The following is a 13,024-nucleotide window of genomic DNA, read 5'->3' as shown; positions in this document are numbered from 1 at the left end:
AAATGGCATCTGTGAAAAAGTGGGAATGAAAAAGTTGTCAAGTATCTCATTTAAGTATCTTAATAAGACAGATTTTGTAACACTGTCCTTGGTGTCTTTTTGTTGTTGTTCAAAATATGTATCATGGTAAGTCTTAAAGAGAATTTATCTTTATTTAGGAGGCCATTATAGTCAACAGATGTTTCACTATTTAGAGCTATTTTTATTTACAGCAGTAAGTGACCAACTCATGCCATCAATTAACAACATAGTAAATAGCAAGGTTTCCACTTGAAAATAGAAGTTAATTTAGATTTATTTATGGCCTCATTATAATTATACAATAAAAGCTAATTAAAGACATGTCATTTACAATGTTAAAAATAATATCATAAAGCTCACAGCTGAAATGCTGTCAGAATATTTGAAGTGCACGTTTTGTGAATCCTGCTTTTCATTGACAAAATAAAATGAGGCATATAGATACTATTGTTGATTCCACTAGACTGGCCTAGTTTTTTCCAGCCTCCCTATGTTTTTTCTTTTTTCTTTTTGCTTTTCCCTTCCAGATAGGTGAAAACTCGCTCAGTGTGCACTCCACGGTTGCCATGGCAGCCAGTCCATCACACACAGCTAACCTTTTCATTCACTGTGTTGATACTGTCTGTAGGAGTGCCTTCTGAATGCTGTTTTCCTAGAGCAACCATAGTGCAGTCGTTATCTGTCGTCTTGTCATCTTTCTTTGAATTCTTCCTTTGTCCCATTTGGAGCTGACTGGACTTGTAGGCCAAGGCTGGTATAGTGTTCACTAAAATTAACTGCAGTGGTTTTTTATTTTCCTTGTACTGACACTGAATGTACCTTGAAAAGGCTGACCTATAGGTCTTGTTGAACAGTGTGTACACCAGCGGGTTGACGGCTGAGGAGAGGTAACCGATCCAGACGAACACATTGAGCAGGGCTCCGATGACATCCTCGTTGCAGGACTCTTTGCAGATGACGGCCATTATGTTGGTGATGAAGAAGGGGCACCACATCACCACAAACAGAAAGAAGACGATGCCCAGCACCTTGCAGGCCTTCTGCTCGTTGCTGATGGACTGCATTGTCCTCCGGCCGTAGGAGCCTGGCTCCCTGTGGATGGACCGCTGGAAGAGCTTTTCTGAAGACAGGGAGCTCTGAGGGAGAAAGCTGAAAGAAGCTAATTTGGCCCGCGTTCCAGGATCACTCACACACAGAGTAGCTTCTTTCTGGAGTGACTTGATGGTTAGAAAGTAGGTGATCACCATGATGGTTAAGGGAATAAAAAATGATACAAAAGAGCCGATCAGGACAAAGTTATCATCAGCGAGTAAGCAGCTCCCTTCCTTAAAGACCTTGGAATCATCCTGGAGCCCAAAAACTGGTATTGGCATGGATATACCTGGAGACGGACAGAAAATGAAACATTAAGGAGTTGTGTAGATGAGGGCAAGATCATCACCCATAACGGTGGCTGTTCAAAGGATTTTATATCAGCATTGCTTAAAAGCTTAACATACACTTTCAAAGAGAATTAAAATTCCCTTAGACTTACTTATCCATTTTATAAGGATATATTTATATAGTTCCTTATATTTATATTGTCCTACGTAGACATTTCTTTACTTATAAATACATCTAGCTTTAATTTTTTTCATGCTGTTTTTTCTGATGTAACATTATACTTATTAATTGAAGAAGAAACATACAAAGAAACAAAAATAAAAATGACCAATGATGCCACCATCCAGAGATAATCATCATTCACAATTTGATGATGTTTATTTTAGATAAACACACATATACACACACATTTAAGAAATTCAGATTCTATTTCATGTCCATTTCTGTAACTCTTCTTTTCACCTAACATACCAAGAGCATGATTTATAAAAATTGCTTCATAAAATTAAAAAATAATATATTTTCTTTCTAGAACATTTGGAAAGTGCAAAAAATAACAATGAGTAAAGAAAAATAACACATATTTTTGCCAGCCAGAGACAACCATAATTTACATTTTGTGTAGTTTTTCTCCCATTTACATGCATATGTAAATATATATGTACATGCAGTATTTTATGTGCAGTTTCAATCTTCTTAATCCATTTAACATGAAATCATAAAATTGCACACATTTTAAAGTATTTTTGAAAAATATGATTTTTCTAATGTGAGTTTAAAGTAAGTTTAACCAATTTTGATTCTGTTTTGAAAAGCTTTTTATTATGGAAAAATTCTAACAAATACAAAGAACACAAAACAAAACAAAGCAACCCAGTGCAATGAACCTGTCACCCAGCTTCAACAATGACCAACTCACGGCCAGGCTTGGTTCACCCATACCCCCCACCTGCTGTAACCCCCCCATGTTTCTTTTGAAACAGATCCCAGACATCATATCATTCAATCTAAGTATTTTATTGTGTATATGTACAAGGTATGCACTCTTAAAAAACTAATATTATCACAGTACCATTCCCACTCCTATACAGAAATGTATGTTCTTTAATATTAAATATAGAGTTGGTGTTCACATGTCCAGTGGTCCCATAAAGGTCATTATTTATTTTTAATGGTAAAGCATTCATAAGGGTGGATTACAAGAAAATAAGCAGCTGCAGACTTTTCTTATTGACAAGTAAAACGTTTTGGTAGATAATGAGCTGAATACATGGAAACACGAGCTCATGGTCAGTTGTTTTGTCACTCAAATTTGAGGAACCTGTAAAGCTCTCTAGGGCATAGGGCTTAGGCAGAGGAGGGAGTAGAGTGAATAAAGGCAGCAGTTGGCCTTAATCATGTTAATTTCTCCCCCATGATGACAGAACCTGCTGTGCACCGCCAGCGTTGTGCAGTTTGGGAGAAGTGGGGATGTCTTCCTCTACTAGCCTGGGACTGATCAGGCTAAGGCAATCATTTGATTGCCATAAAGGAAGAATCAGGATGATGGGGAAAGAAGAGAAAACATAAATCAAATATATACTCTGTATAACTTAAGTTTGCTTCCTTTGTGAAATGGTAAATACCACAGGGCACCCAGGAAGAAGGTCAGCAGAAAAGTTCCTTTCCAACTCCTGCCCATGTTTTCAGCTCCTTCAGAACTGTATAACAGGAGTGTCCTTGCTTCCGATCACCCTTCAGAGTCTAGTGGTCACAATCCAGCCAAGAACACAGGTTTGTTCCAGAGATGGGAGCTACTGCTTGCTTGATTCTTGCCATCCATGGAAAAACTTCCTTTGGGGATCTATCTGCATACTCAGAACAGAGTCCAGCTCCATCCAACAATGGATCAGACTGTCCTAGCCTCATGCACCTCACTACAGCCATCCTTGCAAGGAGGGAGCATTAGCTTGAGTTAATCTAATGCTTAATACAAATCTTCCTCAGTGACATTTGCCATTATCTTCACAGACTTAACTGACAATATTTGTCATTTATCTATGCAAGGCCATCCCAGGATTCTTGGAAGGTGGAGATAAGTGACATCAGAGCTGTTCTTAAGGACACTCAGTGTTTAATGACTCTTCATTTCCTTCATTCCTCTCTGTCCCTTGCCTGTTTCTGGGAACATTCTGTGGGCCAAGAAGAGATGGAAGAAGTGTGACTCCAAGAGGAACCTCTTCTGAGACTGGATACACACCAGCTTTGCTTATCCTTCAAAAAACTATTGATTGCAAAAGTTAAGATGTGGTTTCTAAGAAGAGTGTTTTGTTTGTTTAATTGTTTGAACATATTATCTTTGAAAGATGTTTCCTGTACTAAGCTACATGATTTTTGTTAGTGTAGTTGCCCACTAATTAGAATAGATGCAACCAACATGCTTCCATGCGTGTGTTGAGGATAAAATGAATCAGGTTTGCAGAGTACCTAGGACAGTGCCTAGTGCAGAGTAGATGTTCTGCCAGTGGTAGGTAAACATGAGAGTAGCTTTCTTTGCAGAATTATTCAGATTAAATACAGTAATTTGATTTTGTTCTATTTTACCTTGATTGTATGTGCTGGAGTTTAATATGTAATAGATATACTTAAATCAGAAGAAGTTAAAAAGACTTTTGGCTATCAGCTCTATAGTTCATAAATAATGATGTAATTATTATCTTCTGCCAGGGTAACAAAGGGTCTCAATCAATTTTAATTTTATACAGCTAGAACTGTTGATTGCTTTTCTAATGTGATGAATTACAGCCATTATGATTAGTCATGATACACGTAAACAAAGTATCAACTGTCCAAAAAAAGTGCATGATTTTGTTATTAAATTCTTGGGTGTGTATTTTCTTGATTAATACAAAGGAAGTCACCACCTTGAGAGCCTTTTGCCCTACTAGTTTGTGACCTGGTAATTTATATCAGTGGCAATTCTAAATTAGCCAAAATACAGGATTACCTAAAACACAAAATTCTTCAATCACTTGGAATTCAGATGCGTGCCCTTGTTTGAGGAGAAAACACACACACACACACCCACCCATCCACCCTCCAAAATGGTTCAACGTCTGTGGTCCGGGAGGGAAACAGATGTTAAAGCCACTTTATTGAGATACCCCCATTAGCTGCCTGGGATGAAGTGTCCCTTTAAAGTGGATGTGGCAAGAGGACACAGGCCATTTACAAGGGGGACCTTGATTTGGAGGGGCAGAATCAAACTGATTAGCTCTTTAAATGGCCCATGCTTCTTTACACGTAACGCGAATACCCTGAGCAGTCTCATACACCATTCTTTTCAGTGCCTCACTTATAGTAGGGGGTCAGCAATGGTTTATGGAAAGAGTAACGAGACAGTTAAAGCAATACTCTATAAAAGAGGGGGAGGAATTTGACGTCAAAGAAGTATAGCACTTAGATAGGCTTTGTGGATACTATAAACAGTTCAAAAACACTCTGCTACCAAGAGAGACAAAGATGCTGGCCGATAGCCAGGACTGTGGTCGCAGTCATCTCCAGTGCATTCATTTTCTGGTTGCTTTGTTTGATAATAGCTGCTTTTGGAGACCTGACATCTCCTCTCACTTGAAATTTCTGCATATAAAGCATTTTCCTTTAAGAACAGACAGTAGCCTGAACTACATGACTCTGCATTTTGTTTAATATATTTTTCTGAGGAGTAGAAAATAGCAATCAAAATTCAGTATCAGGCTTGGATCCTCCATGCACGTTTTTATTTCTTTGCATTAAGACTAAGACAATGAAATGAATAGGGAATGACACCCAGGAGCATGAAGGCTTTGGCTGGTGCCTAAGCCCTGCTTCCTCTTTGCATATAAAGTTTGCACCTCTGGTGAGCATCTTACCATAGTCGGGGTAAATGGCCTTAACTCTGTAGCACTGGCTGTGAAAAGCAAGCTTTGTTTTTAATCCTAGATTTTTATACTTTAGTATCTTCTGAAGGTACTTCTGAGACAGTGTTTCCTTGGGAAATAAGAAGGTTGCCTTACTAGGTGGGGATCCTCTAATAGGGAACACGACAGTGGGAATCCCCAGGGCCTCACATCAGGTAGGACATGGAGGGGAAAGAGGCAAATACTTCAGGACTCCTGTGAAAAAGACCAAATTTTGGTTTGTAGGTTTCATTTCCTCTGAAACTATTACTGTGCATTTTCACATGCTGAATTTTTTTCAAGGTATAAGAGTAGATTTACTGCAGATACTAACTACTATATGTAAAATAGATAAAACAGCAAGGTCCTACCATGTAGCACAGAGAACTATATTCAATACCTTATAATAGCCTATAATGAAAAATAATATATATGAAAAGGAATATATATGTAAATATATATTTGTAACTGAATCATTTGCTGTATATCAGAAATTAACACAACATTGTAAAACAGCTATACTTCAAAAAAAGAACGGATTTACTAGCAGTTTGACAGAAAGCACCACAAATGAATACTGTAAGTTGGTCATCATACTGCAGGAAAAATCCTCTACATCTCCGGTTCTGTTAGCTCTGAGTTAGCTCAAGAGTTGCTAACTTCCTTACAAGTTCTGGTCGTCAGATTACATAGTGAAAGCTAGATAGGCCCATCAGTTACCCAAGAAATTGTATGTTTCCTCTTAGATTAATTCTGAATATCTCTAATACTAAATTGTAACTTTTCAGAGTATTTTCACATATATTCATTTACTCTCCGTTGACTTTTTTTTAAAAAACAAAATTGTAAAAATATTACCCACACTGCCCTATAGGCAGATTAAATTTTCACTTTATAGGAAAACTGAGGCTTTGCAAGGTTGGGTGATTTATTTAGAATCTCACAGAAATTTAGGGGCAAAATCAAGAGTCAGTCTTAGGTTTCCCAGTTCTTATGGCTGGACTTTTCACCTGCTTACTTGTTCCTTTTATGGTAGTTGTAAAAGTCTATCACTATGTCAGAGGTCCCTAACGTTGGTTTTAGGAAGACGGTGGTAGTTCTAAAATCTGCAAAATTTGCATATTATGTACATTATTTTGAAGAATAGAGTCCTCATCAGATTATCAGAAGTTTCTGCTCCCCAGGTTGTTAACAACCACTGAATTGTATCAGTGCCCTGCCTACAGAACATACACACACAGATACACATAATCCCTAATGAGTCTGTTACTTCCACACTTTCTTTTTCATTCTTTACTCTCAAAGTTGAAATTTTCTCTAGTGAAACATTATTCTTTGAGGCCAGATTTTTTTAAAACTAAAATCCTTAAAATAGGCACCTAGTTTCTTTTTTATATAGCAATTGTTCTCAACTTTGGTTGCATAGTAGAATTACCTTGGGAGCTTTTGAAAATTACATTTCCTGGGCTCTATTCCCAGAAGTTCTGATACTAGTACTTTAAAAAATACCAATGCTCAGGCCTCACAGGGACATTATTATTAAAACGAAAGAACACCCAGGTGATCCTAATTTCCAAGCAGTGTGGAGAACTGGAGATGTAGAGGATTAAAAGTGTTGTAAAAATGTGTTTATTTTGAAATAAACTGAAGTCAAGTAAAGTTTTATCGTTCTGCCCTTTGCTTTTATTAAATAAATCTATTAATTTTCCAGTAGGCTCAGGCTGACTTGTCCTGGACCAGTTCTGATGCCATCCCCTTCCCTGAAATGCCCTACCAGCCACTGGGGGCTCCAGAGTTTATCTGCAGCAGGGACCTGGGGGTGGCAGCTGGTTGGGTGGAGGGAGCAAGGCAACCTGTCTTGGGGCTACATTTGTGTTTACTTTGACTCCGATTATTTGGGGATGGTTTGGAGGCCGTAGATGAAGATTGTGTTCCTAAACCATATTCTACATATCTTTTGAGACATATCTCATGACATAATTCTTTCAAGACATCCCCGACATGAAGCCTTCCCCAAATGATTTCTCTGTAATAAGAACTCGTTTCCTTATTCTGTAGTCCTTCGTCACCTCCATAAATAATTTATACTGAGCTAATTCACACTTCTAATGCTTCAGAATTTTTCTTTAGAAATGTCTTTTCACCCACAAGATGATATCTCATTAATGGCAGGGATATCTTCTCTTTTACTTACAGCAAGCCCCTCCAGCATCAAATGCAGCTCTGCTCATACCTGGAGCTTAGTAAATGCTTGTGGGATTGATGAGTAAATGAATGAGAGGGTGAGAAAAGATAAGGAATTCTAAATGGAGTTATAATAAATGTTATAGACACGACTTGAATTTACTGGATTATTTCATAATTTTCCCCTTCATTTTTGCTGGGAAAACATAGTAACTGAGGCTGCCAATGAGCCACATGGGCCAGAAAGAGAAAAAACGGGTATTTATGTGATACTGAATTTGTACACTTTCTGCGAGAACTACGTATAGGATTAACTAGCACATAAACTGACCACCTTAACAGCTAAAATCACAAGGGAAAAGATGCTTTAAAGTGCAGTGCCCGAGGGAGAATCAGGAGGTCTGGGTTTATTCCTCTCTGTTCTGACTGATAGCCTGGATGGAGGGCTCTTGTTTTTCTCAAAGCTCTTTTTCAGGTAAATTAAACAAGTGTGTATTGGAAACTAGAGCCTTCCTCTGTAAGGTGGAAATAAGAAAAAGAGGTCTTCCCTAATTTACTTACAGGGCTTTGGTGAGAAAACAGTGAGGTAATGTGTCTGAATTATCTTGTAAACTTTTAAGATGAGTAATTACATCTGGAGTATTCGTCTTTGTCTGACTTCTTTCACTTAGCATAATGCAAATGGCAGGATTTCCTTCCTTTTTATCGCTGAGTAGTTTTCCATTATATACGTCATGTACACACACATACCACATTTTCTTTATCTATTCATCAATGGACACTTAGGTTGTTTCCATGCCTTGGCTGTTGTGAATATTGCTGCAGTGAACATGGGGGTGTAGATATCTCTTTAAGATAGTGATCTCATTTCCTTTGGATCTTATTACTATTACTATTATTATTATTAGAATGGTATTGACCTCTTGGGCTTCCTGAAAACATCCCAGAGATCCCTGGAACCCATCTGCAAAGCTACTAATGTAAAAGAAAAAGCCATCGGCTTGGAATCAGAAAACTCAAGTTTGGATCCCCTACAATCTTAAGCAAGCCACTTAATCCATCTGACTCCTTTCTCCCATAAAATGGTGGATTGTTTAATAGTATCTCCATTAAAGGACTCTCATGAGGAATATATGTGGGAATTGCTATACTGTTGGTAGTAAATACAGAACTGTCTAGCAGGCAGAAATCATAGAGAAGAATGTCCCTCATTCTGTCTGAAAATCTCTGCTATAGCTGAAACCTCTTACCTCCTGTGTTTGGCTCTAACAGAAATGGAAACCAGCTTGCTGTCATCTTTACAGCTTAGCTTAAAATCTATGTCTTGCTTGCCTCCTTCGCAGAGAGGTCTGTGAATAGGGAACCAGTTCATCATTCACCATAAGAGCCTTGCAGAACAAGACCATCTCCCAGAATGGCTAACAGACTCCTCCGCTCTGTCATTTTCCACAACTGACTAAGTAGCAAATGGTGAAAATGTAATGACCTCTTCTGTTGATGGTAACAGTGAAGTCAGCTGCCAGCAGTACTGAGTAATGGGTGTGCAACGTGATTTGACTTAGAAAGTACACGTTCGGATTCACAGAGCAAGGAGAAAACAGAGATTTCTGCTGTGCACTTCCCCTGTGGGAACAACGGCTGGCTGGCGAAATTGAGGGCTGCTTTCCCAGGTGTTGGAAATCAGTGTGAACGGCTTTCTCCCAAGGCAGCCCCAGTGAAAGGTTCTCAAAGATGAGTCTGCCATTGCTTATTTTATCAGTCACGGTTTTTCTTTTTAAGCAGTAGAAGCTGATTTGGGTTGATTTAGCAGGAAATAAATTTAAAACGATACTGAGTAGTTCAAAGAATTCTTGAGATGGCTAGGCTCCAGGTTAAAGTTCCAGGAGTAAAATGGCATTGCAGACGTGGTCCAATGAGGAAACTTCTTGTTTTCCTTATCCACTGAGCCTCACCAATGTCACTTCTCTACCAGGGACTCAATTATGCAAGCCCTGGGAGCCTGATGCCTCAGCTACCTCCATGCTGGCAGAAACATCCTCTTGTTCGCTTTGCTCTTTTCCACATCACAGTTTTGCCAGGGTGCTGCTCTTTGGAGGAACCTAGGTTCTGAGCCAATGTCCTAGCTGAAGGAAGGCTGGAAATTTAAGTTCTGCCTCTTGGGAATTTCCCCAAATATAGACAGGCTAGTCGAAAGAGACCCAGCCATGAATACGGTGGGGATTCATCTCAACCTAGGTGTGGCATGATTTGCAGCTGTTGTAATTGGGCTAGGGGCTGGGAGATGCCTCTTCCAAAGATGGCGATGCTGCAATTTCTGGTCTTTTCCTATTTTCCTCTTTTTCCTGTGATTGTCCTCTTTCTCTGTCATCCCTGCAGTCAGCATATGTTCAAGTATTAAATACTTAAAAATGAGCCAATCTGGAAATTACATACCAATAGTTGTGAACTTGAATGCATATGGGACTAATGTAGTCATATAGTTGAGTTATGTGGTGGGTTACAAACTGGACAGTGTCTAAGGAAAATCAGGTTCAATTAGGAAAAAACACACTGCAAGCCAAACAAAAGCAACCTGTGGGCCAGACCAAATTTTCATTATTCAAATAGCTTGGCACAGATTTGGAGCTGTAAAAAGTGTTTTTTGGTGGATTCTTTATTCACATCCTTATGGGCTTCTCATTTTGGCATCACTGACCTGATAAGCGGACACTGTTTCTACCACAAAGGGGAGATGAGGTTGCCAACAGGAATTAAGGGTGCTAATTAGCTGACCTTCAAACAAGGCAAGGCGCCTGGATCATCCAGGTGGGATCAATGTAATTACAAGCTTCCTTAAAGTGGAAGAGGAGGGAGGTGGAGGCTCAGGTCAGAGTGATTTAGTCTTTGAAGCTGGCAGTAGGGCCTCTGGAAACTGGAAAGGGGCAGGTGAGGCTTTCTCCCTTTGAGCCCCTGGGAGGAACACAGCCTTGCTGACATCTTGACTTGGCCAGGTGAGACCCGTTTTGGACTTCTAACTAGAAGTGGAAGTAATACATTTGTGTGTGTGTGTGTTTTAAAGCTGGCTAAAGGGTTGCTTAAGTTTGTCTGTATTCAATACCTTGTTATAACCTATAATGGAAAAGAATCTGAAAAAGAATATATATATGTATAACTGAATCACTGTGCTGTATACCTGAAACACTGTAAATCAACTGTACTTCAGTAAAAAAAAGTAGACTCAAAAAAAGTGTTGCATAAGTTTGTGACAGTTGTTATAGCAGCAGCAGGGAATGAATACGTGTTTCCTGGACCCGTTCTTGCTCTGATCCTTGTACGTCGCTGTGGGAAGGCACCTTCGTGGAGACCGTCAGGGAGGGGGGCTCTCCAGGCTGTGGATATGGCATCTGCTTGTACCCAGAGCTCTCTGCTCCCCCTGTAGTAATGGCATTGCCTTGGTGCATTTGGAATGGATTCACCAGGCAAATTCTTCAAAACTTGATGAGTTTTGATGCCATCTAGGCTCATGTATTAACTTTTAAACCTTTCTGTGAGGAAGAAAATTGTTCCATAAATGAAAAGCAGCACTGCTTTTCACCCTTATTTATGTGATTAAAGTGCAACTCACAGCTGTGGCCAAGTGGATTGAAATAAGCAGGAGACTGGGTGACTAAGCCCTGGCTTCTTTCCTTGGTCCTTCCTCTTACAAGCTGTGGGTGTGATGAATTTGTTCTCTCATAAATGTTTTACAATAACTTCGTCAAGTTCCTCAAATCCTCTTGATATCTGCATTGAAAACTGTGGCTTTAATTTGGCGGGAAAGTAACATCTTCATTTTATAATTTACGATGTCAAATTATTCCAATATGAACATGTTATATCTTTTTAAGTTAGGTCTTGTTATTTTGTCTTATAAGAATTTAAGGCCTTGTTTTCCATAAAGGTCTTGGGAATGCTTCTGGTATCATTTTTGAATCCAGTATTATTTCCTGTGTCAATCTGGGTGGTTGTTACTGTTCCATTGATGGTATGTTACTTCTGAATTGTCAGGTAAAGGTTGTATTTCCTTTATGGGTTTGCTTCTCTTATGCCGAAGTATTTTTTCCTGAAGTTTATGTTCCCCTGGGTTTATAAGCTACCACAGCTGATTCTGTACTCCAGGAGAAGGGGTTCTACAGCTCAGACCCTCGCCTGTGTGCCTCCGGAGATTCTGGTTGGGGAGGAGGATGGACCGTAGGGTAGAGGACCTCTAGCATTAAGATGTGGGCTCAAGGACCCCCTGCTTGCTCACATCCGGCCTGGATGCCTTCACAGACACCTGCGTAGGTGGCTGCTCTAGCTTACAGTCCCCTAACCCTTGGGCTTGGGGGAGCAGGAGGAGAGAAAGCTTGGAGGCCAGCTGGCTGCTCCCTCCCCTCTCCCCGTGCTCTGAGTCAGTGATTCTTGACTTTGGAGCACATTGGAACCACCTCGGAGGTTTAAAATACTGACACCTGGACTGAACCCAGAGTCTGACTTTGAGCCCGAGGTGAGGCCTAGGACAGAAGGTTTAAAACTCCACAGATGACCTTAATGTGCTGCTAAGGTGGAGATCTGCAGCCCTGACCCCATCCTGAACTCACCACGCCAGCTGAGAAGACACCGGGCCGAGGTTGCTGTTTCTCTGCTTTGCTGGGTCACTTGGCCGGCGGCCCCTGCCGAGGGCTGTGTGCAGACTCTAAGAGGGGGCCAGCTACCCTGTCTGTGGCTCTCAGTGCTTTTCTTCTCTGGGTTCTGTGTCTCCTGGGTGTGGACCTGATCACCTTCTGTCTTCCCAGAGGTTTTTCAGAGGTTTAATGCTAGTTCTCAGATTTACCAATTGCCCCCTTAAACCTCTCTTAGGTATTTAAAAGAAGTAGTCTGCAGTCCTGGTGAATTTGCCTTTGTAACAGCACCTGGAGGCCCTTCTTTACATTTAAATCTGGAAAACTAAAGGGAACCAGCGTCAGTGACTAAGTCAGAAGAGTCCTGGTCTTCAGCAGCACGTATATTTTCCTTCAGAACACTATCGAATTGTGGGGGTATCCGAGAGGGCTCTAGACATAGTGCCAAGTCTGGGATTTGATTCTTGGCTAACAAGACAACTTTATCCCTCAGAGTTGTCATGAGGATTTAAAGAGATAAAGGGAAAGGCTCCCAACAGCATCTTGCAGGAGATACCCAGAGGTGATAGCTGAACTTGAACTCTTGTGTGAATAGGACAAACGCATCAACTGATGTGTGACAGGAGGACCAGTGCTCCGAGAAGGAAAAAAACCATCTAGTAGGCATTGGTGCGGAGCTCACAGGCTTAGGTGTCCCTCAGTGCCCGTGAGCCATACTCTGCTCCTTTTCCTGTTAGGGTCGCTTGTAAGATTTTGTTAAAATTTAGTTCATTAGACTCTGTTACCCTGCAAGAGGGGCACTTAATAGAGCTCATGCGGTTTAGCTCATTTCAGGCTTGGACTGGCTGGAAGGAGAAGCTGCTAGACTTTACTTTTAGCATAAGGACTTCACAATAGTTT

The 13,024-nt window shown here is 40.3% G+C and overlaps 1 protein-coding gene across 2 annotated transcripts in view; it reads right to left on the bottom strand.

Moving 5' to 3' along the window:
- Positions 1-427: 427 nt before the first annotated feature.
- HTR2A (5-hydroxytryptamine receptor 2A) overlaps positions 428-13,024 on the bottom strand; it is a 51,746-nt gene continuing 39,149 nt past the window's right edge. For both annotated transcript variants that reach the window (XM_010951401.3, XM_045514032.2), the window contains one exon: positions 428-1,402. In XM_010951401.3, coding sequence (XP_010949703.2) covers positions 603-1,402 — 800 coding nt within the window. In that variant the 3' untranslated portion in view covers positions 428-602. The remainder of the gene's footprint in view (positions 1,403-13,024) is intronic.

This window comes from Camelus bactrianus, chromosome 14, assembly GCF_048773025.1.
Source record: "Camelus bactrianus isolate YW-2024 breed Bactrian camel chromosome 14, ASM4877302v1, whole genome shotgun sequence".
In the NCBI taxonomy this organism is placed as follows: Eukaryota; Metazoa; Chordata; class Mammalia; order Artiodactyla; family Camelidae; genus Camelus; species Camelus bactrianus.
The sequence above is the reverse complement of the archived record's forward strand: the minus strand, read 5'-3'. Positions and strand labels throughout refer to the sequence as shown.